The sequence below is a fragment of the Pelobates fuscus genome, chromosome 6, assembly GCF_036172605.1.
Source record: "Pelobates fuscus isolate aPelFus1 chromosome 6, aPelFus1.pri, whole genome shotgun sequence".
Lineage (NCBI taxonomy): Eukaryota > Metazoa > Chordata > Amphibia > Anura > Pelobatidae > Pelobates > Pelobates fuscus.
Genome location: NC_086322.1, coordinates 1,647,300 through 1,675,218, shown reverse-complemented (window position 1 = coordinate 1,675,218; position 27,919 = coordinate 1,647,300). Strand labels below are relative to the sequence as shown.

The following is a 27,919-nucleotide window of genomic DNA, read 5'->3' as shown; positions in this document are numbered from 1 at the left end:
CTGCCAGCCGCAGCCAGTAAGCCCACAGCCTTCCAGCAAGCCCACAGCCTGACAGCCGCAGCCAGCAAGCCCACAGCCTGCCGGCAGTAGCCAGCAAGCCCACAGCCTGCCAGCAAGCCCACAGCCTGCCAGCCGCAGCCAGTAAGCCCACAGCCTTCCAGCAAGCCCACAGACTGCCAGCAACAGTAATTAAGGTAAGAGGAGACAACTTGGCCTAGGTATCAGCGAGCTATGTTGTGTTGCTATATTGTGAATAGGAACCAGAGTGTTGGAGAGACCCCCCTCCAGGCCCCATTAGACTCCATTGTAGTCTCTAATGGGACCTGGAGGAAATTATTTCTAACACACTCTCTAAAGGACACTGAGATAGCCTCTGCTAGAATGCTCCCCCCCTCCATGGCCCATTAGCCCTCAATTGTAGTCTCTACTGGGGCCTGGAGGCGACTGTTTCCAGCAGGGACACAGAGATGGCCTCTGTTAGAAAGACCCCCTGCCAAGCCTATTAGACTCCATTGTAGTCTCTAATAGGGCCTGGAGGGGATTCTTTCTAACACACTCTCTAAAGGACACTGAGATGGCCTCTGCTAGAAAGACCCCCCTCCATGGCCCACTAGCCCTCAATTGTAGTCTCTACTGGGGCCTGGAGGCGACTGTTTCCAGCAGGGACACTGAGATGGCCTCTGTTAGAAAGACCCCCTGCCAAGCCTATTAGACTCCATTGTAGTCTCTAATAGGGCCTGGAGGGGATTCTTTCTAACACACTCTCTAAAGGACACTGAGATGGCCTCTGCTAGAAAGACCCCCCCTCCATGGCCCACTAGCCCTCAATTGTAGTCTCTACTGGGGCCTGGAGGCGACTGTTTCCAGCAGGGACACAGAGATGGCCTCTGTTAGAAAGACCCCCTGCCAAGCCTATTAGACTCCATTGTAGTCTCTAATAGGGCCTGGAGGGGATTCTTTCTAACACACTCTCTAAAGGACACTGAGATAGCCTCTGCTAGAAAGACCCCCCTCCATGGCCCATTAGCCCTCAATTGTAGTCTCTACTGGGGCCTGGAGGCGACTGTTTCCAGCAGGGACACTGAGATGGCCTCTGTTAGAAAGACCCCCTTCCAAGCCTGTTAGACTCCATTGTAGTCTCTAATAGGGCCTGGAGGGGATTCTTTCTAACACACTCTCTAAAGGACACTGAGATAGCCTCTGCTAGAAAGACCCCCCTCCATGGCCCATTAGCCCTCAATTGTAGTCTCTACTGGGGCCTTGAAGGGATTATTGCACTTTTGTTCCTTGTGTCTAAAGATTGTGCAGGGTGTGGAGGCTGGAGGCGGTGCATGGAGGCGGGACATGGGTGGCGCTTGCTGCGGAGTATGGGTGGGGCCTGTAAGGGGGCCCTTGATTTATTTCGCCCGGGGGCCCTGAGGGTTCTCAGTCCGCCCCTGATTATATATATATATATATATATATATATATATACACACACACACATTTTTTTTTTTTTTACACTTTATTTTTGATTTTACAGATGCAGGGAGACTGCCTGTCAGCACAGACAGTCCCCCTGCAGGCAGACACATGGACCCCTATTGTGGTCATGTGATCGAGTGATCACATGGCCGTGGGGTCCTGATCTGCCGAGGGGGGACTGCCCGGGCAGACAGGCAGTCCCCCTGGACCGCGAGGAGAGCTGATCGCCGCCGTGGGACCGACGGTGATCAGGTAAGTAGCCCAAAACCGTTATGACGGTTCAGGACCGTCAGCGGTCCTTAAGGGGTTAAAAGATTAACATTGTTTGTTATTTTTTTTTTTTTTTAATTCTTTATTTTTGGTGCATAGGATAAACAGTACAAATAATCAGGCAATGCCCCAACAGCTGTTGCCGAGAGATTGTTTAACATAGATCGGTGTTAGTGAGGCATGTGTAACAATGCACATTTTGTTTTTTTAAAGTAGTGTGAACATTAGATTGTTAGTACAGGCTCTAAAAGTAAACATAGAACAAAATACAAAATCCTTTCACTCTATGACTTAGTGGTAATACAATATCACCAATGTGACCCAACACCAGGTGTAGTAAATAGATAAAAGACTTTCCTCTAAATAGCAGATTTTAACCCGAAGATATCCTCAGATCTTCCATATAAACATGAAACCAAAATATGGGTCAATCCAACTATAGGGAAATAAAAAGTAACATAGTGCAATTATTATAAAAGTGATGTGTGCCAAATGGATCACTCACACTTTTTCAGTGAAAATAAGGCGTATCACAACTCCTTGTTGTTCTCAGGTGTTGCTCTGCTTTCAAAATTATTCAAATCTCATTGGTGGAGAAAGATGCAAAAAGAAGAGACATCCAGAATGAGAAAACCAGAATGACTTGTGCAAAGTACAAAAAGCATTTATTACTCACATATAAGTAAGAATCAATCAGCATAGGATAAAAGAATTTAGTCCACAAATAGTCCAACGTGTTTCTTCCCACTACAGGGACTTCCTCAGGGACCTTGCGACAGTGTAACAGGTTTGACAATGAATAAAAACATTCCCACTTCCTCCCTCTTAAATACCCCCCACAATCAGTGATAAACGTTCATTTGTGGATTCCACCGATGAGATTCAGCTGTTCGCCATCGGAATACGATCACTTCCTGGTTCCGGGTGTATGACGTCATCACGTTGCGTTGCGTGCGTGCGTCATGCGTTCCAAAGATTTTTTCCTGTTTTTTTTGGTGGATCTTTATTGCTCTTGTTTCACAACCAGTCTATCACAGTGGGGCCGTTCGAAATTGGTATTTTATACACCATGCACTATAATGCATATTTGTATATAAGTATTTTTTAATGCATATTCTCATTCTCCCCTCCATGCTCATATTGTGTATAAAATACCAATTTCGAACGGCCCCACTGTGATAGACTGGTTGATGACGTCATACACCCGGAACCAGGAAGTGATCGTATTCCGATGGCGAACAGCTGAATCTCATCGGTGGAATCCACAAATGAACGTTTATCACTGATTGTGGGGGGTATTTAAGAGGGAGGAAGTGGGAATGTTTTTATTCATTGTCAAACCTGTTACACTGTCGCAAGGTCCCTGAGGAAGTCCCTGTAGTGGGAAGAAACGCGTTGGACTATTTGTGGACTAAATTCTTTTATCCTATGCTGATTGATTCTTACTTATATGTGAGTAATAAATGCTTTTTGGACTTTGCACAAGTCCTTCTGGTTTTCTCATTCTGGATGTCTCTTCTTTTTGCATCTTTCTCCACCAATGAGATTGAATAATTTTGAAAGCAGAGCAACACCTGAGAACAACAAGGAGTTATAATAGTAAACATCAAGAATGTATTTCTGTATGCTTAAATAAATTTAACCACAAGGGGGCAGCAGAGCGCTAGGTTTTCCGCATGGTCTCGCTTCATATTTGCTCTCTATGGGGAATTACAGAAGGAGAGTCAGCTGCAGTATACACTCGGGATTTTTGTAAAGGTAAGGTGCTGAAACACAGGGTTTGCCATAGTCCACAACCTTATACATACATATACACATGGCACATATAATATATAATTAGCCTCCGCTTGATCATCCCGGCCTCTGTGCTGGGTCGGTCAGTGTCCTTGATGTAGTCAGGTCTCTTGCCAGGGAGGTGTTAGTCTCTTGTTGTGCTAGCTGCAGCTTCTGGTGTTCGAGAGAGGGAGCTTGTGACACAGCAGGGTTAGAGTCCCGATTGAGTTCCCTCTGATCCTCCGGTGACCATGGTGAGACATTGCCTCATGTTATGCAGGTGTGAGCCTTCTTTACAGTCTGAGCGTTTCCTCCTTAGAGTTGTTTGGTGTGCAGCAAGAGTGTGTCTGTGCCTGTGGGTCGCCTATTCTGCCGCTGGTGGTTGATGCGGCGGACATTTTGTTTTTCGCCATGCGGTCCCTAGTTGCGCCGTTTGTCACTGAGGCTTCATAGGTGATCGCTGCTTCCCCGGTGGGGTCCGGGATAACCCCGCCGGCCCACAAAGGGGGGGGTGAACGGGGCCCTCGTTAAGTGCATGGGAGGTCCCGCCGGACTAAGCACAGGAGACCGGGCGCATCTCCCGCCAGAGCCTCACGACAGGCCGCAATCCCAGCCATCCAGCGATCATCCTTGCCGGCAGGACGGGGGTCAGTATTCACCCCTTAAGTTGTGCTCGGGTCCCCCCTCGCCTTCTTGTAGCAGCTGTGCGGGTATTCAGGAGAGATTAGGGTGTTTTGCACTGGATATTGGGGATTCGTTGAGGAGCCGAGGTGCCCCACGTCCAGCCAGCTCGGCGGTCAGGCCCCGCCCCCAACATTGTTTGTTATAACGAGATCCAGACAAGCATCCTTTCTAGTTGGTGCTTGTACCAGTTGTGACATAAAGGTGTAATTTAACACATTCAAAAACCTGATTCCCCTTGCTGAAGTACTAGTCCCTCTATCCCAATTTATGTCCGGGTAATTAAAATCTCCAATAATTAATGTGTTCCCTCGATTTGCAGCTTTCCCAATTTGCTCTAACAGCAGTTCTTCCTCAATAATATTAACATTAGGTGGTTTATAACATATCCCAACCAATAACGTATTTCCCTTTGTTTGCCCCAAGCAGATATCTACCCATAAAGCTTCCACATTTTCCTCGTCACACTCCACATGCCTAAGATTTGGCTTTAACTCATGGCTGACATACAAACATACCCCACCACCCTGCCTGTTTTTCCTATCCTTCCTAAATAACGTGTACCCATTTAGGTTAACTGCCCAGTCATGTATCTCATCCCACCATGTTTCTGTTATGCCTATTATATCATATTGTTTAGTGTATGCTAATGCCTCTAGTTCCCCCATTTTGTTATATCGGCTCCTTGCATTAGTAAGCATACATTTAATATCACCATGAGTCATTTGTACTTTTTGTGAATCAATATTACATACCTCCTCTGGTCTGATCTTGCCCCTCCCCCCATCTCCACCCCCTTTGTTCTGAGCTAAGGCCCATCTCCTTTCCATCCTATCTCCATTTTCTAGATTGCTATGACCCCCCCGCCGCCCCCTACTACTAGTTTAAAATCCCCTCCAACCTTCTAGCCATCCTGTCCCCCAGCACAGCAGACCCTCTTCTGTTTAGGTGGAATCCATCAGGACTATACAGGTTGTACCCAAAATCGGCCCAGTGCTCTAAAAACCCAAAACCCTCTTTCCTGCACCAAGACTTCAGCCACGCATTGACCTCTCTAATCTCCCGCTGCCTTTCTGCTGTAGCGCGCGGCACAGGTAATCTTTCTGAAAATATTACCTTGGAGGTCCTTTTCTTTAGTTTACTTCCTAGTTCCCTGAACTCACTCTTTAGGACCTTCCATTTTCCTCTGACTTTGTCATTGGTACCAATATGGACCATGACAGCTGGGTCATCCCCAGCCCCTCCCAATAATCCCTCCACTCTGTCAGCAACATGCCGGACCCGAGCACCCGGGAGACAGCAAACTGTCCGGTTGAGTCGATCAGAGTGGCAGATTACCCTATCTACTCTCTTAATAATAGAGTCCCCTACCACCACAACCTGTCTAGACTTCCTTACCCTCTCAACCCCACCCGTACTAGAGGGGCTGTTCCCACGGCTGTTAGAAGGAACAGCTTCCTGCAGTACAGCTACTCCTGAGCTGATGCACCCAACATCTTCACTCAAACGGGCAAATCTGTGAGGCTGCACAAGATCAGGACTAGCTAAACCTTTCCTCTTCCCTCCCCCTCTGCTTCCTCGCCCCACTGTTACCCAGCTATGTGCCTGTCTCATTGACAGCCGCTAGAGGATTTTCTGCGATTCTCACTGTGAAAATCACAGTGAGAAGACGCTGAACGTCCATAGGAAAGCATTGAGCAATGCTTTCCTATGGGCGGTTTGAATGCGCGTGTGGCTCTTGCCACGCATGTGCATTCGGAGCTGAGAGGCAGATCGGGACAGAGAGATCCCCAGCGCCAAGGGAGTCCGGCGCTGGAGAAAGGTAAGTGCTTAAGAGACACACACACACACACACTCATGAACAGACGCACACATTTACTGACAGACACACACTCAGTGACAGACGCACACAAACATACTCAGTAACAGACACACACTCACTAAAACTAACACACACTAACACACTAACACACTTTTTTTTTTTTAAATTTAATCCCCCCCAGCCTCTTTACCTATGGGAGAGCTGGGGGGATTCCCTGGGGTCCAGTGATATTGCTGGCCCTGCTGTCACCCGGCTGGCCGGTCCGGCGGGCGCGCGAGGGAGCACTGTCCCCTGAGTGCTCCCTTGTAGCGGAGAGCTGATTTCTCGCAGCTATTCTCCACTTTAGATCCAAGGAAGGCTCAGGAACAAGTCATTAGTAAATCCACAGCAGAGTTTCCAGCAGGTAAAACGGTACAGCAATATCCCCACAGCACTCCCAATAACTGGACGACACACAGTTTCAGGAGTAGAACTGACAATCGTTTATTCCAGGGTTTCTTATAAAGCCTGCTCCCATGCAAGGGAGGGAACTACAGCAATTATGACAGTAACCAATACCATTCTTGTTACCTCCCACACATCTCCTCCCCTCAGTGTGAGTCATAATCCCCTTAAGTTGTACAGTAGTTTACCCCAAACTTGGATGTACCTCTAAACCATCATATATTTTTAATATCAGGGTACCGCTGGGTAGCCCTGATCTGGGTGAATATAATATCCAAAATTCACCCAGATCGGACCAGGGGTTCGGCAGTTACCGGCAAGTGAAGTTTGACCGACCGCACACGAGTTGGTATCCGAAAAGGGTTCCATGAGAATGGGCCCTGCGGTCGGTCTCCGTTCGGTAGTTAAAATAGACATTTACAATTGCCATCCACATTTACATTCACCTAGATAGTGATTCCCTCATTCGGTACTTTATTACTACCGAATGGGGATTCGTTATGTCTCTCCGTTCGGCAGTTACGGAGCTCTGGAGGTCTCAGCGGTGTTTGGTTGTCTGCGTGTCCGATTTGAGTTCCAGGCACTCGACGACCAAACACCGCTGGGATTTTCATGCGTAAGATGGCCGCCGCCACGTGTACGCATGCCGAATGGCGGCCACCCAGATACAATGTTAATGCCGGTTAACTTGCGGTTTGGAAAGAATGTGAACCTTAATTGCTGGCACACTTCTCTCCGGGGTGGCCCCTCCGTTCGGTAGTTTCCATAAGTATATAGTACGGATGGAAACTACCGAATAACATATAATTCACATAATAAACAGACGAACAGCAATTTCAACATAGGGAAAAATTATACGAACACAGTCACACAGGCATTTTGTAGGACAGGCTTACTGCATTCCGCTACACTGCTCCCCCTTGCCCACAAGCCGGCATACACAGTCTGATCCCACACGGATCGGCTTGGGGATGACCGGGGTGCTCACGGATCATTTCTCCAGATCAGTTTGTCGCGACAACCCGTCGGCGTTTCCATTTTGCTTACCCGGGCGGTATTGAATGTTAAAGTCAAAAGGCTGTAGCGCCAAACTCCAGCGCAGCAGCCTGGCATTGTCCCCAGCCACCCGGTTCAGCCAGACTAACGGGTTGTGATCCGTGAGCAGCGAAAAAGCCTGTCCATACAAATAGGGTTGCAATTTCTTCAAGGCCCACACCACAGCCAGGCATTCCTTCTCGATGGCGGCGTAGCTTACTTCCCGGGGTAAAAGTTTGCGACTGATGTAAGCCACGGGATGTTCTCCGCCATCGGCCCCGACTTGGCTTAATACTGCCCCCAATCCAAACATAGAAGCGTCTGTGTGGACAAGAAAACGTTTAGTTGGATTGGGAGCGGCCAAGACAGGGGCATTAACAAGTGCATCTTTCAAGTTTTGGAATGCCTGCTCACACTCCGGGGTCCAGGTTACTTGGCGGGGAAGGTTTTTACGGGTCAGGTCAGTGAGGGGTTTGGCCAGGGCACTATAATTGGGGACAAACTTCCGATAATACCCTGCTGTCCCTAAGAAGGCTAACACCTGGGTTTTAGTCGTCGGGGTAGGCCACTGGGATACCGCCTCTACTTTGGCGGGTTCCGGCTTCTGCTTACCACAGCCCACTCGGTGGCCCAGGTACTGTACCTCGGCCATCCCGATACTACATTTAGCTGGCTTTAGGGTCAAACCAGCCTCCCTGATCCTGTCTAGGACCGCTCCTATATGGGCCAAGTGTTCCTGCCAGGTATCGCTAAATATGGCAATATCATCGAGATATGCGCAGGTATAGTCTTGGAACCCATCTAGGAGACGGTCCACCATCCGCTGGAAGGTAGCTGGCGCGTTTTTCATCCCAAACGGCATGACCTTAAATTGGTACAGGCCGAATGGGGTGACAAAGGCGGACTTGGGGATGGCGTCCGGGGCCAGGGGAATCTGCCAATACCCTTTGCACAGATCAATCGTGGTAAGGTATTGCCCCCTGGCCATCCGGTCTAGTAACTCATCGATCCTAGGCATCGGGTATGCGTCGGATACGGTCTTCTCATTCAGTCTCCTGTAGTCCACGCAAAAGCGGGTCGTGCCGTCCCGCTTTGGTACGAGGACCACTGGAGATGCCCAGGGACTATCTGAGGGCTCAATCACTCCTAACTGTATCATCTCCTCAATTTCTTTGCGCATATTCTCCCGGACCGCTTCCGGGATGCGGTACGGGGTCTGGCGCATGGGGAGTTGACCTGGGGTGTCTACTCGGTGGGTAGCCAGAGGGGTGTATCCAGGTACATTAGAAAAGGTTTCCTGCTTTTCCTGCAGCAGCTGTTGTACCTCGATACGCTCCTGTGGGCTCAACCGATCCCCCAATACAACTGCTCCTAAATCCCCAGCCAGCTGCCCGTCTTCTAACAGATCGGGGAGGGGTAGGCTGTCGCTCTCTTCAGAGGTGGGGGCGCAGATCGCTGTCACCTCCTCTGAACGTTCCTGGTAAGGTTTCAGCATGTTCACATGGATCATGCGTCGCCCCCCATTCCCTGCGCAGTGGCCAATTATATACGTGGTGTCACATCGTTGTTCTACCACTCTATAAGGACCTTGCCAGGCGGCCTGTAGCTTATCGTGTCGAACAGGTTTTAAAATTAAAACTTTCTGTCCGACCTGAAAGCTGCGGTCCCTGGCGCCTCTATCGTACCAGGTGCGCTGCCGCGTCTGAGCTGCCTGTAGGTTTTCCTTTACCGTCTTGGTGAGTGCTTCCAGGCGATCTCGGAGGGCCAACACATATGGTACAATAGGGGTACCGTCCACGCTACGGTCTCCCTCCCAGTGCTCTCTAATCAAGTCTAGGGGTCCCCTTACTCTCCTCCCGAATAGCAGCTCAAAAGGGGAAAATCCTGTAGATTCCTGCGGCACTTCCCTGTAAGCAAACAGTAAGTGCGGCAGGAATTTTTCCCAGTCTCGGTGAGTCTCTGCGAAGGTTCGGAGCATCTGTTTTAAGGTGCCATTGAACCGTTCGCAGAGCCCATTAGTCTGGGGGTGGTACGGAGCACTAATTATAGGCTTAATTTTACAGAACTTCCAGAGTTGTTGGGTAACCTCTGCCGTGAACTGAGTGCCCTGATCCGAGATGATCTCCCTGGGTAGCCCCATCCGGGAGAAAACCTGCATCAGCGCCTCAGCCACCGTCTCTGCAAGTATATTAGTTAAAGCTACCGCCTCGGGGTAGCGCGTGGCATAGTCCACTACAGTCAGGATGTATCGTTTGCCCGAGGGGCTGGGTTTCCGGAAGGGACCTACAATATCTACGGCAACCCTATGAAAGGGTTCCTCAATTATGGGTAGGGGGTGCAGCTTCGCCTTATGCTTATCCCCCCTCTTTCCCACCCTCTGGCACGTGTCGCAGGTATTACAGTACCTGCGTACCTCCTGGCTAATCCCTGGCCAAAAGAAACTCTGGGTCAATCGATATCTGGTACGGCTGACCCCCAAATGTCCGGATAGCGGAATATCGTGCGCTATCCGGAGTAATTCGGTTCGGTACCTCTGAGGTACCACCAGCTGTCTTGTGGTAATGGGGTCTGACCCGTCTATTTGTTTACTTGATTCCCGGTATAATAACTGTCGGTCCCATACAAATCTTTCCCCCTCCGCCCCCGGTTGGATAGAGGTGACCTTGTCTCGGTATACCTGTAAGGTGGGGTCAGTGACTACCTCGGCTACAAACTCGTCAGGAGGGGCCCAAGGGATACAGTCTAGGGAAGGGGAGGAATCTCTTACCTGGACCTCCGGCAGTGCGTTATTTTGTTGGGTGCGGGCCTGTTGCCTGGTGACTACTGGGTGTGCTTCTTCAGTAGGTTGCGGTTCAAATGCGGAGGTGAGTTTGCCCAGGTCATTCCCCAGGACCACCTCAGCAGGTAATTGCGGCATTAGTCCCACTTCCACATTCCCGTACCCCGCACCCCAATGCAAATGTACCCTGGCTGTGTCTAGCCGATACACGGCTCCCCCTGCAACCCTGACAGCCACAGTCTTATTCAGTTTAGCCTTATCTGGAACCAAATGGCTTTGCACCAGGGTGATGGTGGCTCCTGAGTCTCTGAGCCCCTGCATAGGCTTCCCTTCCAGATATACGGTTTGCCTATGGTGCTGGCGGTTATCCGCCTGTGCCTGCAAGGGGTTGGCCTCATGCAGCACTTCCCACTGTTCCACAGTCGTGACTGGAACGGCAGAGCTGTAGGGAAGTGGTACCTCGTCCTGGTAATGATGTGCTGCTGCTCTCGGTGGTGGTGGTGGGGGCCCTGGTCGGATCCAGGTGTTGCGTTCCCTGGACTGCGGACAATCTCGTTGGTAATGTCCCCACCTCTGGCATCGGTGGCATTGCACAGAAGCAGGTGTGCGGTATCTCGGCTGCGCTGCGGCTGGTGCTGGTGGAGGAAGGGATCTTGGTGGGGGTTGAGGGTTAGGAGAAAATGAATTTACCCCCAGTGGCCGCATGGCCGGTTTGTTACCCACTGTCTTGGTTTGTCTGCGAGCATCCATAAAGTCATCTGCCTTTTTGGCAGCCTCGGTGAGGGTGGTGGGGTTACGGTCCCTCACCCATTCCTGCAGTTCTGAGGATATCCCCTCATAAAACTGCTCCAACAGCAGCATTTGTAATAAGTCCTCCATGGACCTCGCTTTACTCGACTGCATCCACCCAAGGGCTGCCCTTTCTAGTCGGCAAGCCCACTCCGCATGTGAATCTTTGTCCACCTTTTTCAGTTCCCTGAAACGTCTCCGGTATGCCTCTGCTGTTATTGCATACCGGGCCAGGATAATCTCTTTCACCCGGTTATAGTTCCTAATTTCCACATCTGGTACAGTGCGGTAGGCTTCCGCTGCCCTTCCTGACAGCCGTCCCGCTAATATGGGTACCCACTCTTCCCTTGGTATGTTATGCAGTGTACATAGTCTCTCAAAGTCCTGTAGGAAGGCATCTATATCCTCCTCTGCTTCCACATACGTTTTAAAAGCTTGGTAGGGAATTTTGGGCTTACCCTCTTGTGCTATAGCTCCTGCGGTACCTCTTTCTGGTGTTTGTGGTCTCCTGTTTCTCTTTACAAATTCCTGCACCTCTGTCATGGTTTTAGAGATGATCTCTGTGGGTGGGTTTTCCCCATAGAAGGCCAGTCTGTATTGTAATTGCCTTTGGAACTCCTCCTGTTCTGTTTCAGGTCTTTGTTCCGTGGCCTGGACCTCCTCTGCTCTGTATTCTGCCATTACTTCGGTGATAAGCGTTGCTTTGGATTTGCTGCTGGCAGAAACACCTTTTGCTTCCAGAAGATCTTTCAAGGTGGTTCTTTTTAGCGTAGAAAGGTCAATCTCCATTAATCCTTGTTCCTCTGTGAGTCTGGATCCCAGCGCTGCCAACCAATGTAGCGGAGAGCTGATTTCTCGCAGCTATTCTCCACTTTAGATCCAAGGAAGGCTCAGGAACAAGTCATTAGTAAATCCACAGCAGAGTTTCCAGCAGGTAAAACGGTACAGCAATATCCCCACAGCACTCCCAATAACTGGACGACACACAGTTTCAGGAGTAGAACTGACAATCGTTTATTCCAGGGTTTCTTATAAAGCCTGCTCCCATGCAAGGGAGGGAACTACAGCAATTATGACAGTAACCAATACCATTCTTGTTACCTCCCACACATCTCCTCCCCTCAGTGTGAGTCATAATCCCCTTAAGTTGTACAGTAGTTTACCCCAAACTTGGATGTACCTCTAAACCATCATATATTTTTAATATCAGGGTACCGCTGGGTAGCCCTGATCTGGGTGAATATAATATCCAAAATTCACCCAGATCGGACCAGGGGTTCGGCAGTTACCGGCAAGTGAAGTTTGACCGACCGCACACGAGTTGGTATCCGAAAAGGGTTCCATGAGAATGGGCCCTGCGGTCGGTCTCCGTTCGGTAGTTAAAATAGACATTTACAATTGCCATCCACATTTACATTCACCTAGATAGTGATTCCCTCATTCGGTACTTTATTACTACCGAATGGGGATTCGTTATGTCTCTCCGTTCGGCAGTTACGGAGCTCTGGAGGTCTCAGCGGTGTTTGGTTGTCTGCGTGTCCGATTTGAGTTCCAGGCACTCGACGACCAAACACCGCTGGGATTTTCATGCGTAAGATGGCCGCCGCCACGTGTACGCATGCCGAATGGCGGCCACCCAGATACAATGTTAATGCCGGTTAACTTGCGGTTTGGAAAGAATGTGAACCTTAATTGCTGGCACACTTCTCTCCGGGGTGGCCCCTCCGTTCGGTAGTTTCCATAAGTATATAGTACGGATGGAAACTACCGAATAACATATAATTCACATAATAAACAGACGAACAGCAATTTCAACATAGGGAAAAATTATACGAACACAGTCACACAGGCATTTTGTAGGACAGGCTTACTGCATTCCGCTACATCCCTCTTCAGCTCCCTCGCGCGCCGCGTACTGATGCCGGAGCCGGAAGTAACTTAAATGCGTTCACCATGGCCGTTTTGCTAAGCCATGCCCTTACTCCTGCCGAGAGTATGGCCGTGATGGCATGATCTATGGTTGCATATTGGAGAGAAAATTCTTCTGATGAAATGAGTTAAGACTTGGGGTAGGTGATGCATGGGGAGCAGAGAGGTCGAGAATCAACCTTTGCTTATTGGATGATTTACTCGAGACCAGTCCTATGGGGTTAGTTCTCCAAACCGCGAAAGGCGGGGAGTCGAAAGGGCCAATTAAGAACCCTTGGGCAATTTATTTCTGGAGAAGTAGGTCAATCGTGTCGGGAGCTGCCTGGGCCGTCTGTAAGTTTTTACATTCTAAGATTCCAGTAGGCATATGAATAACACCCGTGTGAAACCCCAAAGTAAACCCTGCCACCAAAAATTCTACGAGATGTTGAGATGGGTGACCACACAATAACTCTTTCAGCAGGGAGACATTAAGAGACGAAAGGTACTGCTTAGTATATCATTTATTTGGACACATTACTTTAGAATGAGCCCGGAGACATTGGGAGCAGACATGAAGTAGTCTGCAGGCACTGTATCCGCAAGTGCCAGTGTTAAAGTTGTTACAAACTTGCGATTTTCTCAAAAACACTATATCGCGTCCCAGCTTATCTTTCATCACCCTGCCTGTTCTCCCAGTGGACATCATATTAGTGGGGGGGGAAAAGGCATTCACCTCCGGAGAGTTAGGGCACAGATTCGCCATGTGGGAGTTGGATGAACAAATGGCACAAGCTGGGGTTTTGAGACCCGCAAAGTATCGACAAAAAAAGCTCTGTATCAAGCACACCCCAATTAGCTTGATAATTAAACTGGGATAGAGAAGCCGACGCCTTTGCGGAAAAAGCACGGTGGTAGTCGAAAAAAGATGTACCACCGTACTTGTGCCCCAAATCCACCAGCTTGTGGAGATAGAGATCCAATTCTTCTCTCCTATCAGGATATACAGAGCATATCTCGTCTCTGTAGATCCAGAAAGCCCACAAATTCGGGTATGGATAGCTTGTGATTCAACCTAGGGTCCCTAGATTTTAACACAACCCCATATGCATAAGTTTTGTTTTCAAGGACATCTTGCGAGGCAATAAGAAGTGATACCAGATTGATATCCTTCCCTTCCAAGATGTCCTTCTTGATGTTTGCAGGTTGGAATATTACCCGGTTGGGGGTCTGGGCGAACCGTAGCGATCGGATTCCCCTGTGCTGAAGGTGACCGTTGCTGGCGATCTGCATCCATCTTATCAAGTTTGGCAGTAATATGACCCAAAGAGGTCAGGACTGAAGACAAAACAATATGTAGATCAGCCGACTGGCTGCTACTAGACCCTTCACCCGCCCTCAATTTATCAGTCTGAGTATTCAGCAGTCTATATAATTCGGCTTTCCAAGCCGTAGCTGGGAAAGGAATGTTCCTCTTTCTCAGTTCGGCAGTGATCCTAGGAATGGTCCATGACCTGAGTGAGGCAGGGCTTGCGTTGTCGTCACCCCGGGATGGAGTGACCGATCTAGCCGGTGTACTGGGGATGGACAATTCTTCCCCACCTTCATGTATTTGTGACATGCTACAAAACAAAATAACATGGGGCACTACCCAACTGGCTGATGTAACTAATGCCAAGCGGCGAAACAATTAATTAGTAATGTGACAGGTGAGGCCCTGCTAGTTGCCAAGCGGATTTGAGAGGCACTATCTATGATTTGGCTTGTGTGGGGTACGTGGCCGTTGACATTATGGCGGGGTGATGGCCTCTCCGTGACTTGTAATAGCATAAGACAGAATGGGAGTGACAAGTGAGGCCCTCTCTATGCAACCGAGCGAGGCGGCTACCTATGAATTGGCCCTAGGGAATGCTGTACCTCCAAATTGAGGATGGGTGTTGGCCTCGCGGGACCACTAACGTAAGGCGTAGAAGGCCAGAAAACATACCTAGAGGCTCCTATTTTATATGCCAGTATATCTGTATTATGACCCGAAAAGGTTAGGGAGGATGGGAGAATTATCGAGAGAAACATGACGTACCTGATGAGCAAGGTAGTAGGGTAAGGTGATACAGGCGATCTGTAGTAACCTACGAGAGTAATTGTGAGTTTTCAGGGTTATATAAATATGTACCGTATTTATTCGAGTATAACGCGCAAAATTTTGTACCGATTTTTAATTTAAAATTAGGGGTGCGCGTTATGCTCTAATAAATATACCTCCCAGGACTGCCGGGCTCATTACAAAGCCCGGCGGTCCTGGGGGGGCGGGCAGCAAGCGTTTACTCACCTCCGTGCAGCTCCTCCAGCTTCCCAGTGTAAATCTCGCGAGACCCGCGGCCAGCTCTGCCGGGCTTGTAATGAGCCGGCGGTCGGTATTATCGGAGCACCCACTCGAATATTTATTAGAGTATAACAAGCACCCTAATTTTTGATTAAAAAATCGGTATAACATTTTATAACGATTTTTAATCGAAAATTAGGGGTGCGCGTTATACACGTGTGCGCGTTATACTCGAATAAATACGGTACCCATCATTCCCCCTGATAACAAGATACCTTCTGGTAAATATTCCAACAGTAGGAGACTGGAACAAAAAGGAGCAAGGATGCCTATACCTAGTAATACAGAAAAATACACATAAGGACCCAGGTCTTGCGAGAGCATCAGAGGATAATTAATCATAATTGCTGACCTATAGCAGGTGAAAAGTTGGTAGAGTAGCAGCACACTGTGGATGCTGTTGATACTGAAACATAAGAGGTCCATAATCACTGAATTGCTAGACATCGCCCAAACCTGAATATCTGCCCTGTGCACAATTACAGAACATTTGATACTCCTAGATGGGTACCTATGATGTACTTGCTCCTAACAAGCATATACGTGCCACATACTACTGCTGCCAATACCATCCAGACCATTATTTATTTATTTATTTATTATTGCCATTTATATAGCGCCAACAGATTCCGTAGCGCTTTACAATATTATGAGAGGGGGATTTAACTATAAATAGGACAATTACAAATAAACTTACAGGAACAATAGGTTGAAGAGGACCCTGCTCAAACGAGCTTACATTCTATAGGAGGTGGGGTGTAAAACACATTAGGACAGGAATTTACAATCAAATAAGGTGGGCTGCCCTTTAGGAGAGGGCAAGAGACAGGTATGTGAGGTAAGGGTTAGTCTTGGAGGCCATAAGCTTTCCTAAAGAGATGGGTTTTAAGGCACTTCTTAAAAGATGCAAGACTAGGGGAGAGTCTGATGGCGGTAGGCAGGCTATTCCATAGGAAGGGAGCCGCCCGTGAGAAGTCCTGCAAGCGCGAGTTGGCCGTACGAGTGCGGACAACGGACAGGAGGTGGTCACGGGCAGAGCGGAGAGACCGAGAAGGGACATACCTATGGATCTGTGAGGAGATATAAGAGGGGCTAGAGTTGTTCAGTGCTTTATAGGTGTGAGTTAGTACCTTGAATTGACTCCTATAGCATACAGGAAGCCAATGTAAGGACTGGCAGAGGGGTGAGGTGTGAGAGAAACGACTAGAGAGGAAAATCAATCTAGCAGCAGCATTCATTACGGACTGTAAGGGTGCAGTACGGCTATTGGGGAGACCAATCAGGAGAGGGTTACAATAATCCATGCGGGAAATTACTAGAGCATGGACAAGCTCCTTGGTAGTATCTGGTGCAAGAAAGGGGCGGATGCGGGCTATGTTTTTAAGATGGAATCTACAGGATTTGGCAACATGCTGGATGTGAGGCTCAAAGGTGAGACCAGAGTCAAGTATGACGCCAAGACAGCGCGCTTGCAAGGATGGACTGATGTTGGTACCACAGACTTGGAGGGAGAGCGAAAGAGGAGGATCAGTATTAGGAGGAGGAAAGACAAGGAGCTCAGTTTTTGAGAGATTGAGTTTCAGAAAGCGGGAGGACATCCAGTCAGAGATGGAAGAAAGGCAAGCAGTGACACGTTGCAGGACGGCAGGGGAGAGGTCCGGGGAGGAGAGATATAGCTGGGTGTCATCAGCGTACAGGTGGTAGTGGAATCCAAAAGAGGTAATAAGTTTGCCAAGAGAGGCAGTATAAAGAGAAAATAGAAGGGGACCAAGGACGGAGCCTTGGGGAACTCCAACTGAGACAGGGCAAGGGGAGGAGGTATCATTAGAAAAGGAGACACTGAATGAGCGTTGGGAGAGATAAGAGGAAAACCATGAGAGGACAGAGTCACAGAGACCAAGCGATTGAAGAGTTTGAAGAAGGAGAGCATGATCAACGGTGTCAAAGGCTGCAGAGAGGTCAAGAAGAATTAGTATGGAGTAGTGGCCTTTGGATTTAGCTGCGATTAGGTCGTTAGTAACTTTGATAAGGGCAGTCTCTGTAGAGTGGAGAGGGCGGAAGCCAGATTGAAGAGGGTCAAGGAGAGAGTTGGAATTGAGGAAGTGAGACACACGGGTAAAGACAAGTCTTTCCAGAAGCTTTGAGGAAAAAGGGAGCAGGGATATGGGACGGTAGTTAGAGGGGGTGGATGGGTCGAGGGATGTTTTTTTTAGTATAGGTACTACAGTGGCATGTTTAAGGTCAGCAGGGACAATGCCAGAGGAGAGCGAGCAGTTGAAGATGTGTGTTAGAGAAGGCACGAGACAAGTGGAGAGAGATCTAATAAGATGAGATGGGACAGGATCGAGCGGGCAAGTGGTGGGGCGAGAGGAGCAAAGAAGAGCAGCCACCTCTTGGTCAGTAGCTGGGGAGAATGTCTGAAGGGTAGGAAAGGCATGATCTATGTGTGATTGAGAAACAGAAAGGCAAGGAGGGGAGAATTCTTTCCTTAGCTGTTCAATCTTGTCTGTGAAGTAACATGCGAAGTTATCAGCAGTAAGGTTAGTTTTGGGGGTGGCCACAGCAGGGCGAAGAAGAGAATTAAAGGTGTGAAAGAGACGCCTGGGATTGCGGGAGCATGAACTAATGAGAGAGGAAAAATAGGACTGTTTGGCAAGGGCAAGGGCTGCACTGTATGAACACAATATGAATCTATAATTAGCACCAGTAGCGTTGTTATGACATATGTCTTCAGCCCAAACCTTAAATATAATTTATGTCACAAGCCATAACCCTTATGACCACAAGGGGTCAGTCAGACATCTTTAAACTTAATACAGAAAAGGTGCTGACAACCTGTAACCGGGAGAAAGGAGGAAGAAAAAATAAAAATAAAAAATTACCAGCTATAATGATCCAGCCACCGGAGGTCACCCTAGCACATATAAAATATCTTATCATCTAATATAGGACAGTGTTTCGGCAGCCAGGATATGTGACGACTGCCCCAACCGAATAAACCCTGTTACCCATTGTTATATTGAATATATATGCCGTAGCCGAAAGCCAGCATTCGCCTAAATGTGTCCCAAAATGTGCTACAATGCATGCGCCTGTCGACCCTTGATGGCGTAAATCGGCCGTGCCGCAATCTTCTGAAAAAATAGTAATAATCCTTTGATTAAAAACGTAATAGAAGGTAAATATGGATATGCTGCTGCACACTTTACCGCCTCCACCTAAGGGGACAAACCCCTAACATACACCTAAATAAATAAAGAAATCGTTCGGGGTATTGATTGTATTCTGTCATCATTATCACAATATATAGATTTCCACCTACAGCCTCTGGTTAAGGAAAGCCCATCGGATCGCAGGATTCTAGGAATTTCTGGCATATTTTATCTCATTTTAAATGACAGGAAGGTTTTATTCCTATTACTTGTGATGTCACCAGATAAACGCAATCATTAAACATTAAAAAGGACGTGAAGCTGTAAGATTTTATTTAAACCAATCCAATACATTTTTAGACACAAATGTATCCTTTTATTGTGTGCTTCTTATTATATATTAATTAATCAATGTCTCTTCACTTCCACATTTCCATTAACACTCCTTTTTTAACCTTTATGATTCCTTTTGTTAGCTGCGTAGCTAAGAGCATTTGTTACATTATATGTCCGTTTATGATATTTTATCTACGTGTTCCTTCTATGTATTCTTATGGACTTTTCACATCTGAATATCGACCGGGCTCAGTTATCCCGGAAATACCAAAACCGCCATTTTAAGTATGCGCAAATAAGACAGATTTACACAGAGATGCCCATCATCACTTGCCGATATAGTTCTACAGCAAACACGCCAACAAGTCGGCGTGCGGCCATATTGGAAGAGGCAGGAATGGAAGCATGACTAACAAAGCAGGAAGAAATATACAGGAAGAAACATGGAATCCATATTAGTAGGGGCGGGAAAACTGACATTTTTGACCATATTAGGCAATGGGTGTTAGTTTGCAGTAAATAACACACCACAACCGAGGTTTTTAATTGTTTTTAAATTGGTTTAGACCTATATATTATGTTTCAGACACTATTTTCAGATATGCACCGGAGGAAAACCTGTAAATAGGTTGAAACACGTTGTGATTTTTATATAGTTAAATAAACATACTTCTTACCGATACCTAGTTCCTGAGTTCCTGTATGTACTATTTGGTTCCTTTACAGCTGGAGATTAATGTAAGCACAGTGTGTACAGCTAGTCTCCCCGCACCTCCACAGCCTGGAGATTAATGTAATCACAATATGTACAGCTAGTCTCCCCGCACCTCCACAGCATGGAGATTAATGTAATCACAGTGTGTACAGCTAGTCTCCCCACACATCCACAACATGGAGATTAATGTAATCACAGTGTGTACAGCTAGTCTCCCCGCACCTTCACAACATGGATATTAATGTAATCACAGTGTGTACAGCTAGTCTCCCCGCACATCCACAGCCTGGAGATTAATGTAATCACAATATGTACAGCTAGTCTCCCCGCACCTCCACAGCCTGGAGATTAATGTAATCACAGTATGTACAGCTAGTCTCCCCGCACCTCCACAACATGGAGATTAATTTAATCACAGTATGTACAGCTAGTCTCCCCGCACCTCCACAGCCTGGAGATTAATGTAATCACAGTGTGTACAGCTAGTCTCCCCACACATCCACAACATGGAGATTAATGTAATCACAGTGTGTACAGCTAGTCTCCCCGCACCTTCACAACATGGATATTAATGTAATCACAGTGTGTACAGCTAGTCTCCCCGCACATCCACAGCCTGGAGATTAATGTAATCACAATATGTACAGCTAGTCTCCCCGCACCTCCACAGCCTGGAGATTAATGTAATCACAGTATGTACAGCTAGTCTCCCCGCACCTCCACAACATGGAGATTAATTTAATCACAGTATGTACAGCTAGTCTCCCCGCACCTCCACAGCCTGGAGATTAATGTAATCACAATATGTACAGCTAGTCTCCCCACACTTCCACAGCATGGATATTAATGCAATCACAGTGTGTACAGCTAGTCTCCCCGCACCTCCACAGCCTGGAGATTAATGTAATCACAATATGTACAGCTAGTCTCCCCACACTTCCACAGCATGGAGATTAATGTAATCACAGTGTGTACAGCTAGTCTCCCCACACATCCACAACATGGAGATTAATGTAAGCACAACATGGAGATTAATGTAATCACAGTAGGTACAGCTAGTCTCCCCGCACCTTCACAACATGGATATTAATGTAATCACAGTGTGTACAGCTAGTCTCCCAGCACTTCCACAACATGGAGATTAATGCAATCACAGTATGTACAGCTAGTCTCCTCACACCTCCACAGCATGGAGATTAATGTAATCACAGTATGTACAGCTAGTCTCCCTGCACCTCCACAGCATGGAGATTAATGTAATCACAGTATGTACAGCTAGTCTCCCCGCACCTCCACAACATGGAGATTAATTTAATCACAGTATGTACAGCTAGTCTCCCCGCACCTCCACAACATGGAGATTAATGTAATCACAGTATGTACAGCTAGTCTCCCCGCACCTCCACAACATGGAGATTACTGTAAGCACAACATGGAGATTAATGTAACCACAGTGTGTACAGCTAGTCTCCCCGCACCTCCACACATGGAGATTAATGTAAGCACAACATGGAGATTAATGTAAACACAGTGTGTACAGCTACTCTCCCCGCACCTCCACAGTCTGAAGATTAATATAAACACAGTATCTACAGCTACTCTCCCCGCACCTCCACAGTCTGAAGATTAATATAAACACAGTATCTACAGCTAGTCTCCCCGCACCTCCACAGCCTGGAGATTAATGCAATCACAGTCTGTACAGCTAGTCTCCTCGTACCTCCATGGAACACGTATTAATATAAACACAGTGTGTACAGCTAGTCTCCTCGTACCTCCACGGAACACGTATTAATATAAACACAGTGTGTACAGCTAGTCTCCTCGTACCTCCACGGAACACGTATTTATATAAGCACAGTGCGTACAGCTAGTCTCCTCGTACCTCCACAGAACACGTATTAATATAAACACAGTGTGTACAGCTAGTCTCCTCGTACCTCCACGGAACACGTATTAATATAAGCACAGTGTGTACAGCTAGTCTCCTCGTACCTCCATGGAACACGTATTAATATAAACACAGTGTGTACAGCTAGTCTCCTCGTACCTCCATGGAACACGTATTAATATAAACACAGTGCGTACAGCTAGTCTCCTCGTACCTCCACGGAACACGTATTAATATAAACACAGTGTGTACAGCTAGTCTCCTCGTACCTCCACGGAACACGTATTAATATAAACAACGTGTGTACAGCTAGTCTCCTCGTACCTCCACGGAACACGTATTAATATAAACACAGTGCGTACAGCTAGTCTCCTCGTACCTCCACGGAACATGTATTAATATAAACACAGTGTGTACAGCTAGTCTCCTCGTACCTCCACGGAACACGTATTAATATAAACACAGTGCGTACAGCTAGTCTCCTCGTACCTCCACAGAACACTTATTAATATAAGCACAGTGTGTACAGCTAGTCTCCTCGTACCTCCATGGAACACGTATTAATATAAACACAGTGCGTACAGCTAGTCTCCTCGTACCTCCATGGAACACGTATTAATATAAACACAGTGTGTACAGCTAGTCTCCTCGTACCTCCACAGAACACGTATTAATATAAACACAGTGTGTACAGCTAGTCTCCTCGTACCTCCACGGAACACGTATTAATATAAGCACAGTGCATACAGCTAGTCTCCTCGTACCTCCACGAAACACGTATTAATATAAACACAGTGTGTACAGCTAGTCTCCTCGTACCTCCACGAAACACGTATTAATATAAACACAGTGTGTACAGCTAGTCTCCTCGTACCTCCACGGAACACGTATTAATATAAGCATAGTGTGTACAGCTAGTCTCCTCGTACCTCCACGAAACACGTATTAATATAAACACAGTGCGTACAGCTAGTCTCCTCGTACCTCCACGGAACACGTATTAATATAAACACAGTGCGTACAGCTAGTCTCCTCGTACCTCCACGAAACACGTATTAATATAAACACAGTGCGTACAGCTAGTCTCCTCGTACCTCCACGGAACACGTATTAATATAAACACAGTGCGTACAGCTAGTCTCCTCGTACCTCCATGGAACACGTTTTAATATAAACACAGTGTGTACAGCTAGTCTCCTCGTACCTCCACGGAACACGTATTAATATAAACACAGTGCGTACAGCTAGTCTCCTCGTACCTCCACGGAACACGTATTAATATAAGCATAGTGTGTACAGCTAGTCTCCTCGTACCTCCACGGAACACGTATTTATATAAGCACAGTGTGTACAGCTAGTCTCCTCGTACCTCCACGGAACACGTATTAATATAAAACAGTGTGTACAGCTAGTCTCCTCATACCTCCATGGAACACGTATTAATATAAACACAGTGCGTACAGCTAGTCTCCTCGTACCTCCATGGAACACGTATTAATATAAACACAGTGCGTACAGCAAGTCTCCTCGTACCTCCACGGAACACGTATTAATATAAACACAGTGCGTACAGCTAGTCTCCTCGTACCTCCATGGAACACGTATTAATATAAGCACAGTGCGTACAGCTAGTCTCCTCGTACCTCCATGGAACACGTATTAATATAAACACAGTGCGTACAGCTAGTCTCCTCGTACCTCCATGGAACACGTATTAATATAAACACAGTGTGTACAGCTAGTCTCCTCGTACCTCCACAAAACACGTATTAATATAAACACAGTGCGTACAGCTAGTCTCCTCGTACCTCCATGGAACACGTATTAATATAAGCACAGTGCGTACAGCTAGTCTCCTCGTACCTCCATGGAACACGTATTAATATAAACACAGTGTGTACAGCTAGTCTCCTCGTACCTCCATGGAACACGTATTAATATAAACACAGTGCGTACAGCTAGTCTCCTCGTACCTCCACGGAACACGTATTAATATAAGCACAGTGTGTACAGCTAGTCTCCTCGTACCTCCACAACATGGAGATTAATGTAACCACAGTGTGTACAGCTAGTCTCCCCGCACCTCCACAACATGGAGATTAATGTAAGCACAACATGGAGATTAATGTAAACACAGTGTGTACAGCTACTCTCCCCGCACCTCCACAGTCTGAAGATTAATATAAACACAGTATCTACAGCTAGTCTCCTCGTACCTCCATGGAACACGTATTAATATAAACACAGTGCGTACAGCTAGTCTCCTCGTACCTCCACGGAACACGTATTAATATAAACACAGTGTGTACAGCTAGTCTCCTCGTACCTCCACGGAACACGTATTAATATAAACACAGTGCGTACAGCTAGTCTCCTCGTACCTCCACGGAACATGTATTAATATAAGCACAGTGCGTACAGCTAGTCTCCTCGTACCTCCATGGAACACGTATTAATATAAACACAGTGCGTACAGCTAGTCTCCTCGTACCTCCATGGAACACGTATTAATATAAACACAGTGCGTACAGCTAGTCTCCTCGTACCTCCACGGAACACGTATTTATATAAGCACAGTGTGTACAGCTAGTCTCCTCGTACCTCCATGGAACACGTATTAATATAAGCACAGTGTGTACAGCTAGTCTCCTCGTACCTCCATGGAACACGTATTAATATAAACACAGTGCGTACAGCTAGTCTCCTCGTACCTCCACGGAACACGTATTTATATAAGCACAGTGTGTACAGCTAGTCTCCTCGTACCTCCACGGAACACGTATTAATATAAACACAGTGTGTACAGCTAGTCTCCTCGTACCTCCATGGAACACGTATTTATATAAGCACAGTGTGTACAGCTAGCCTTCTCATACCTCCGCGGGATACATTTAACGGCACAATGCATAGATTTATTCACACCAAACCCTAAAATAAACATTGGAGCTATGTTATGCCCTTACCGTAGGAAGTATCAGGGGAGAATCACGGTAAAGAATATAATCAATTCTACGCCCTGTCCACTGCTGCTCATCATGACCGGTGCCCGGAGGGAGAGGAGGTGCAATGTAAAGTCGCCGCTCACAATCCGACAGCAGAGTCCTATAATAAGAGCAGAAATAATGCGACAATTCAATGAACACGAACATCCATGCTAATCTAAGCACAACCTTCCATTACGGTTTCACCTTTTGAGCTTCTCTGGTGTCCTCAGAGCTTCGTGATATATAAATTCCTGCCGCAAGAGGGTTCCTGAGAGACAATGAAATAAGGTTAGTGTTATGGCCTGTAACTCTGATAACTGAACAGGGACTCTGTGATACAAACAAACAAGGCTACACGAATAGCGACAAACGTAACAGTTAATCTAATCAAAGAGAAATGAACATTGCAGTGAAACAAATATTGGTGTATAATCCACGCTAGTGATCGTCTGGTGCCATAATATACCATAAAAAAACCACAAAAAAAAACAGCCCTCTCCAATTAAATAGGAAATGTTATATAGGAAAAAAAACAACAACACTTTACAAGCTTAAGAAAGGCTCATAAGGGGTTGAACCATTTTTCACCAATTAACCGACGTGGGTTTAATTGGAGGACTTTATTTTCATGACATTTTGGGATTTGGCTCAGAAGAAGAGATTTATTTATTAAATATTATAGTTCTTATAGCACTTAACAAATTAATTAAAACGTGAGAAAAAAGTGTGTGTGCTTCAATCTTCTACCTACAGCCCGTCCTACAAGCTGCTATGTCCATGAGCTTACAATCTAGAGCAGGAGGTATGCATACCCACAGGGGTACAATCCAGTCCTCCAGGGGAACGTGAAAAAAAAAAAAGGTAATGGCGGCGGCGCAACTGCACGGGTTTGGAACCGGGTCCATTTCTGTGAATCCCTGACCGGGACATTTTATAGCAGTCTTGTGCTAATCATTGCCAACAGGTGAGCAACTACCTGGGTGGTCCAGAACTCCTGGACTGGATTCCTCAGCTGCTGTGCTGTATATAAACTGTGAAGCGGAGCACTGACCATATTAAACCACAGAATAGCTCTGACTAAAACAGTCAGACTTTCTGCCTAGAGCTATTAATTCATATATTCCAATACTTTTGGGGAAAAAAAATATACACTATCCACAACAACGTCTTGCACTCGGTCACACTGTGTAACTGTGCGTGTATCTGTAGGTCTGTATCTGCATGTCTGTGCATCTGTATGTCTGAGTATCTGTGTGTTTGTCAGTGTGTGTATCTGCATGTCTGTATCTGTATGTCTGAGTATCTGTGTGTTTGTGATCTCGCTGTCTTCCTCCCACCCTGGATCTACCTCTAATATCCAGGACTGTGTGGGAAAGACCTCTCCTACTCCAGAGAGCGTATCAGGAACAGCTCTTACAAGAGTATAGCAATCCCCACTGTGATTATAGCAGTATAGCAATCCCCACTGTGATTATAGCAGTATAGCAGTTCCCCTCCAATCACAAGACGAAGCTACGTGTTGAGGGTTAAGCAGGAACGCAATTTTAATGGAAGCACACGGGCCTTTTATGCAAGGCTCCCAACAAGGGTGACACCCACGTGGACCTTGTTGGGCACAGGGACACAAAGTTAACAAACCAATGAAAACAGAGGTATACAGTGAGACACTGCCATACAGTATACACATTTCCTCCCCTCTGCCTAGGAGATAATTAAGGCAGATAATTTTCCAGGCAGAAAAAACAAATTTTTTATAAAGTCCCATAAGTACCCCAAAATACAACATATCATCATAATCCCTATAGTCACATCCGCTGATAGCCCTGATCTGGGTGAACAGCAGATAGGTTCAGTCAGGGACGCAGTTTGGGTGGCGGTCAGTCTGGGCAATGTTATCTTGTCTAGGAAGATTTTGATCTGTTCCCAAGTCAGTATGGAGTTGGGTTGGTCCGTGTCTATGTTATTCAGAGTTTCATAGAATGTGGCGAATGCTTCGCTTATGTCTTGGGGTTTATGTACCGTCTTTGAGTTATTTATGCGTATAGACGTATAGATGCGGCGAGACCCCAACCAAGCTGCGGCGGTTCGTGGGTCTGCAGTGCTTATGGTGTCAAGTGGAGTGCTTGGAGCCCTCGGGAAGCACAAGGAGCATCCATCAACAGAGGTACCCAGTCGGTGTGCCAGGTGATACGTTACAATATATGTAGTGGGATGGAGGACATAACTACACTTTTATCCCCTTTGTTAAGCGGTCCATACCCCCCTCGTTCACAAATCATGTTTAGGCTTTATTGGAGGACTGTGCTTGTCCTATTCTAAATATAAAAGAAATGAGGCCTAATTATTAATTTGGGGGTAAGTATTTGTGTCTCTTTTGGATATGATATAGGAACACACAGCTTTTTCTTGAAAACTAAGGATCCTTTAGATCAAAGGACTCCTTATTAAGACATATGGAAAATTAGTGTGTTAGTTTATACTGAAAACCAGACTTTCAGGCCACTTATGTGTGACTTCTCACACCTTACAGAGTAGCTCTGTTGGGGTCCCAGTTTCAAAGAGGAATTTAGGTTGTAATCAAACTAACCCCTTTTGAAATTGACAATACCACCTCTACCATGCAGCCAATTCATATATGCACTACAGAAATTACATTGAATAGGAGTTTGTGCATAAAAGCAGTGTGTGGGGGCGGAGCTTGACCATCAACCTGGAGAGACACCATTCCTGTAAGCTCCTCCACAAACCTCGCTAAATCCAGGGAATATCAAGCTACAAGTGGCCCATCCAGCTACAAAAAGTGGGCACCAAGAGCCATTAACCCACCCTGTGGCGGTAGATGCCGTTCTTCGCAGCCAGCCATCAGCCCAAGCGGAGGAAAAAAAACGGGGCCTACCCCACACTGTCATACGCAGGCCTGGAGGCAATCCTGAACGGTACAGCGGCAAGGCAAGTATGGGACAGGGCAGCACCCAACACGACAGACTAACTGGCACACATGCCAGCTATGGGACGTCGCTCCCAACGACCACTACACACCACAGACAGCAGGGATATCGGGGCCATGCTTCAACGGCCCACGCAGGCCAAAACCGCCCCTGCTGAATCTCCGCGCCCCGTCATTAACTCCCATCACCCAGACCCAGAGGCCTCCACAGACACCCAAGCAGAGTGCCCAAAACTGCCGGATGACCCAGCTGACATGGCCCCAATCACCAGGCTGGACCTAAAAACCCTGCTGACGGACTTTCACAAGATCCTGGCGGCGGAACTTGCTCCCATTAAAAAAAAAGACATCAAAGCAGTTACCGATAGGGTGCAGGCATCAGAAAAACACATCACAAGCATGCAAGACCACCTGTCTGAGCTACAAGAATCAGTGCAGCAAATATATACACACCAAAGAGACATGACTGCACAGCTCACTGCTCTGGAGGAACGGCAAATGCGCACCAACATACAAATACGGGGCACCCCTGCTTAAATCTCACCG

The 27,919-nt window shown here is 47.0% G+C and overlaps 1 protein-coding gene across 1 annotated transcript in view; it reads right to left on the bottom strand.

Moving 5' to 3' along the window:
• LOC134614080 (sphingomyelin phosphodiesterase 5-like) overlaps positions 1-27,919 on the bottom strand; it is an 85,953-nt gene that overhangs the window by 10,667 nt on the left and 47,367 nt on the right. Inside the window, exons 6-7 of the mRNA XM_063457497.1 lie at positions 24,631-24,694; positions 24,406-24,544 (exon numbers count right to left, since the gene is read on the bottom strand). Coding sequence (XP_063313567.1) covers positions 24,406-24,544; positions 24,631-24,694 — 203 coding nt within the window. The remainder of the gene's footprint in view (positions 1-24,405; positions 24,545-24,630; positions 24,695-27,919) is intronic.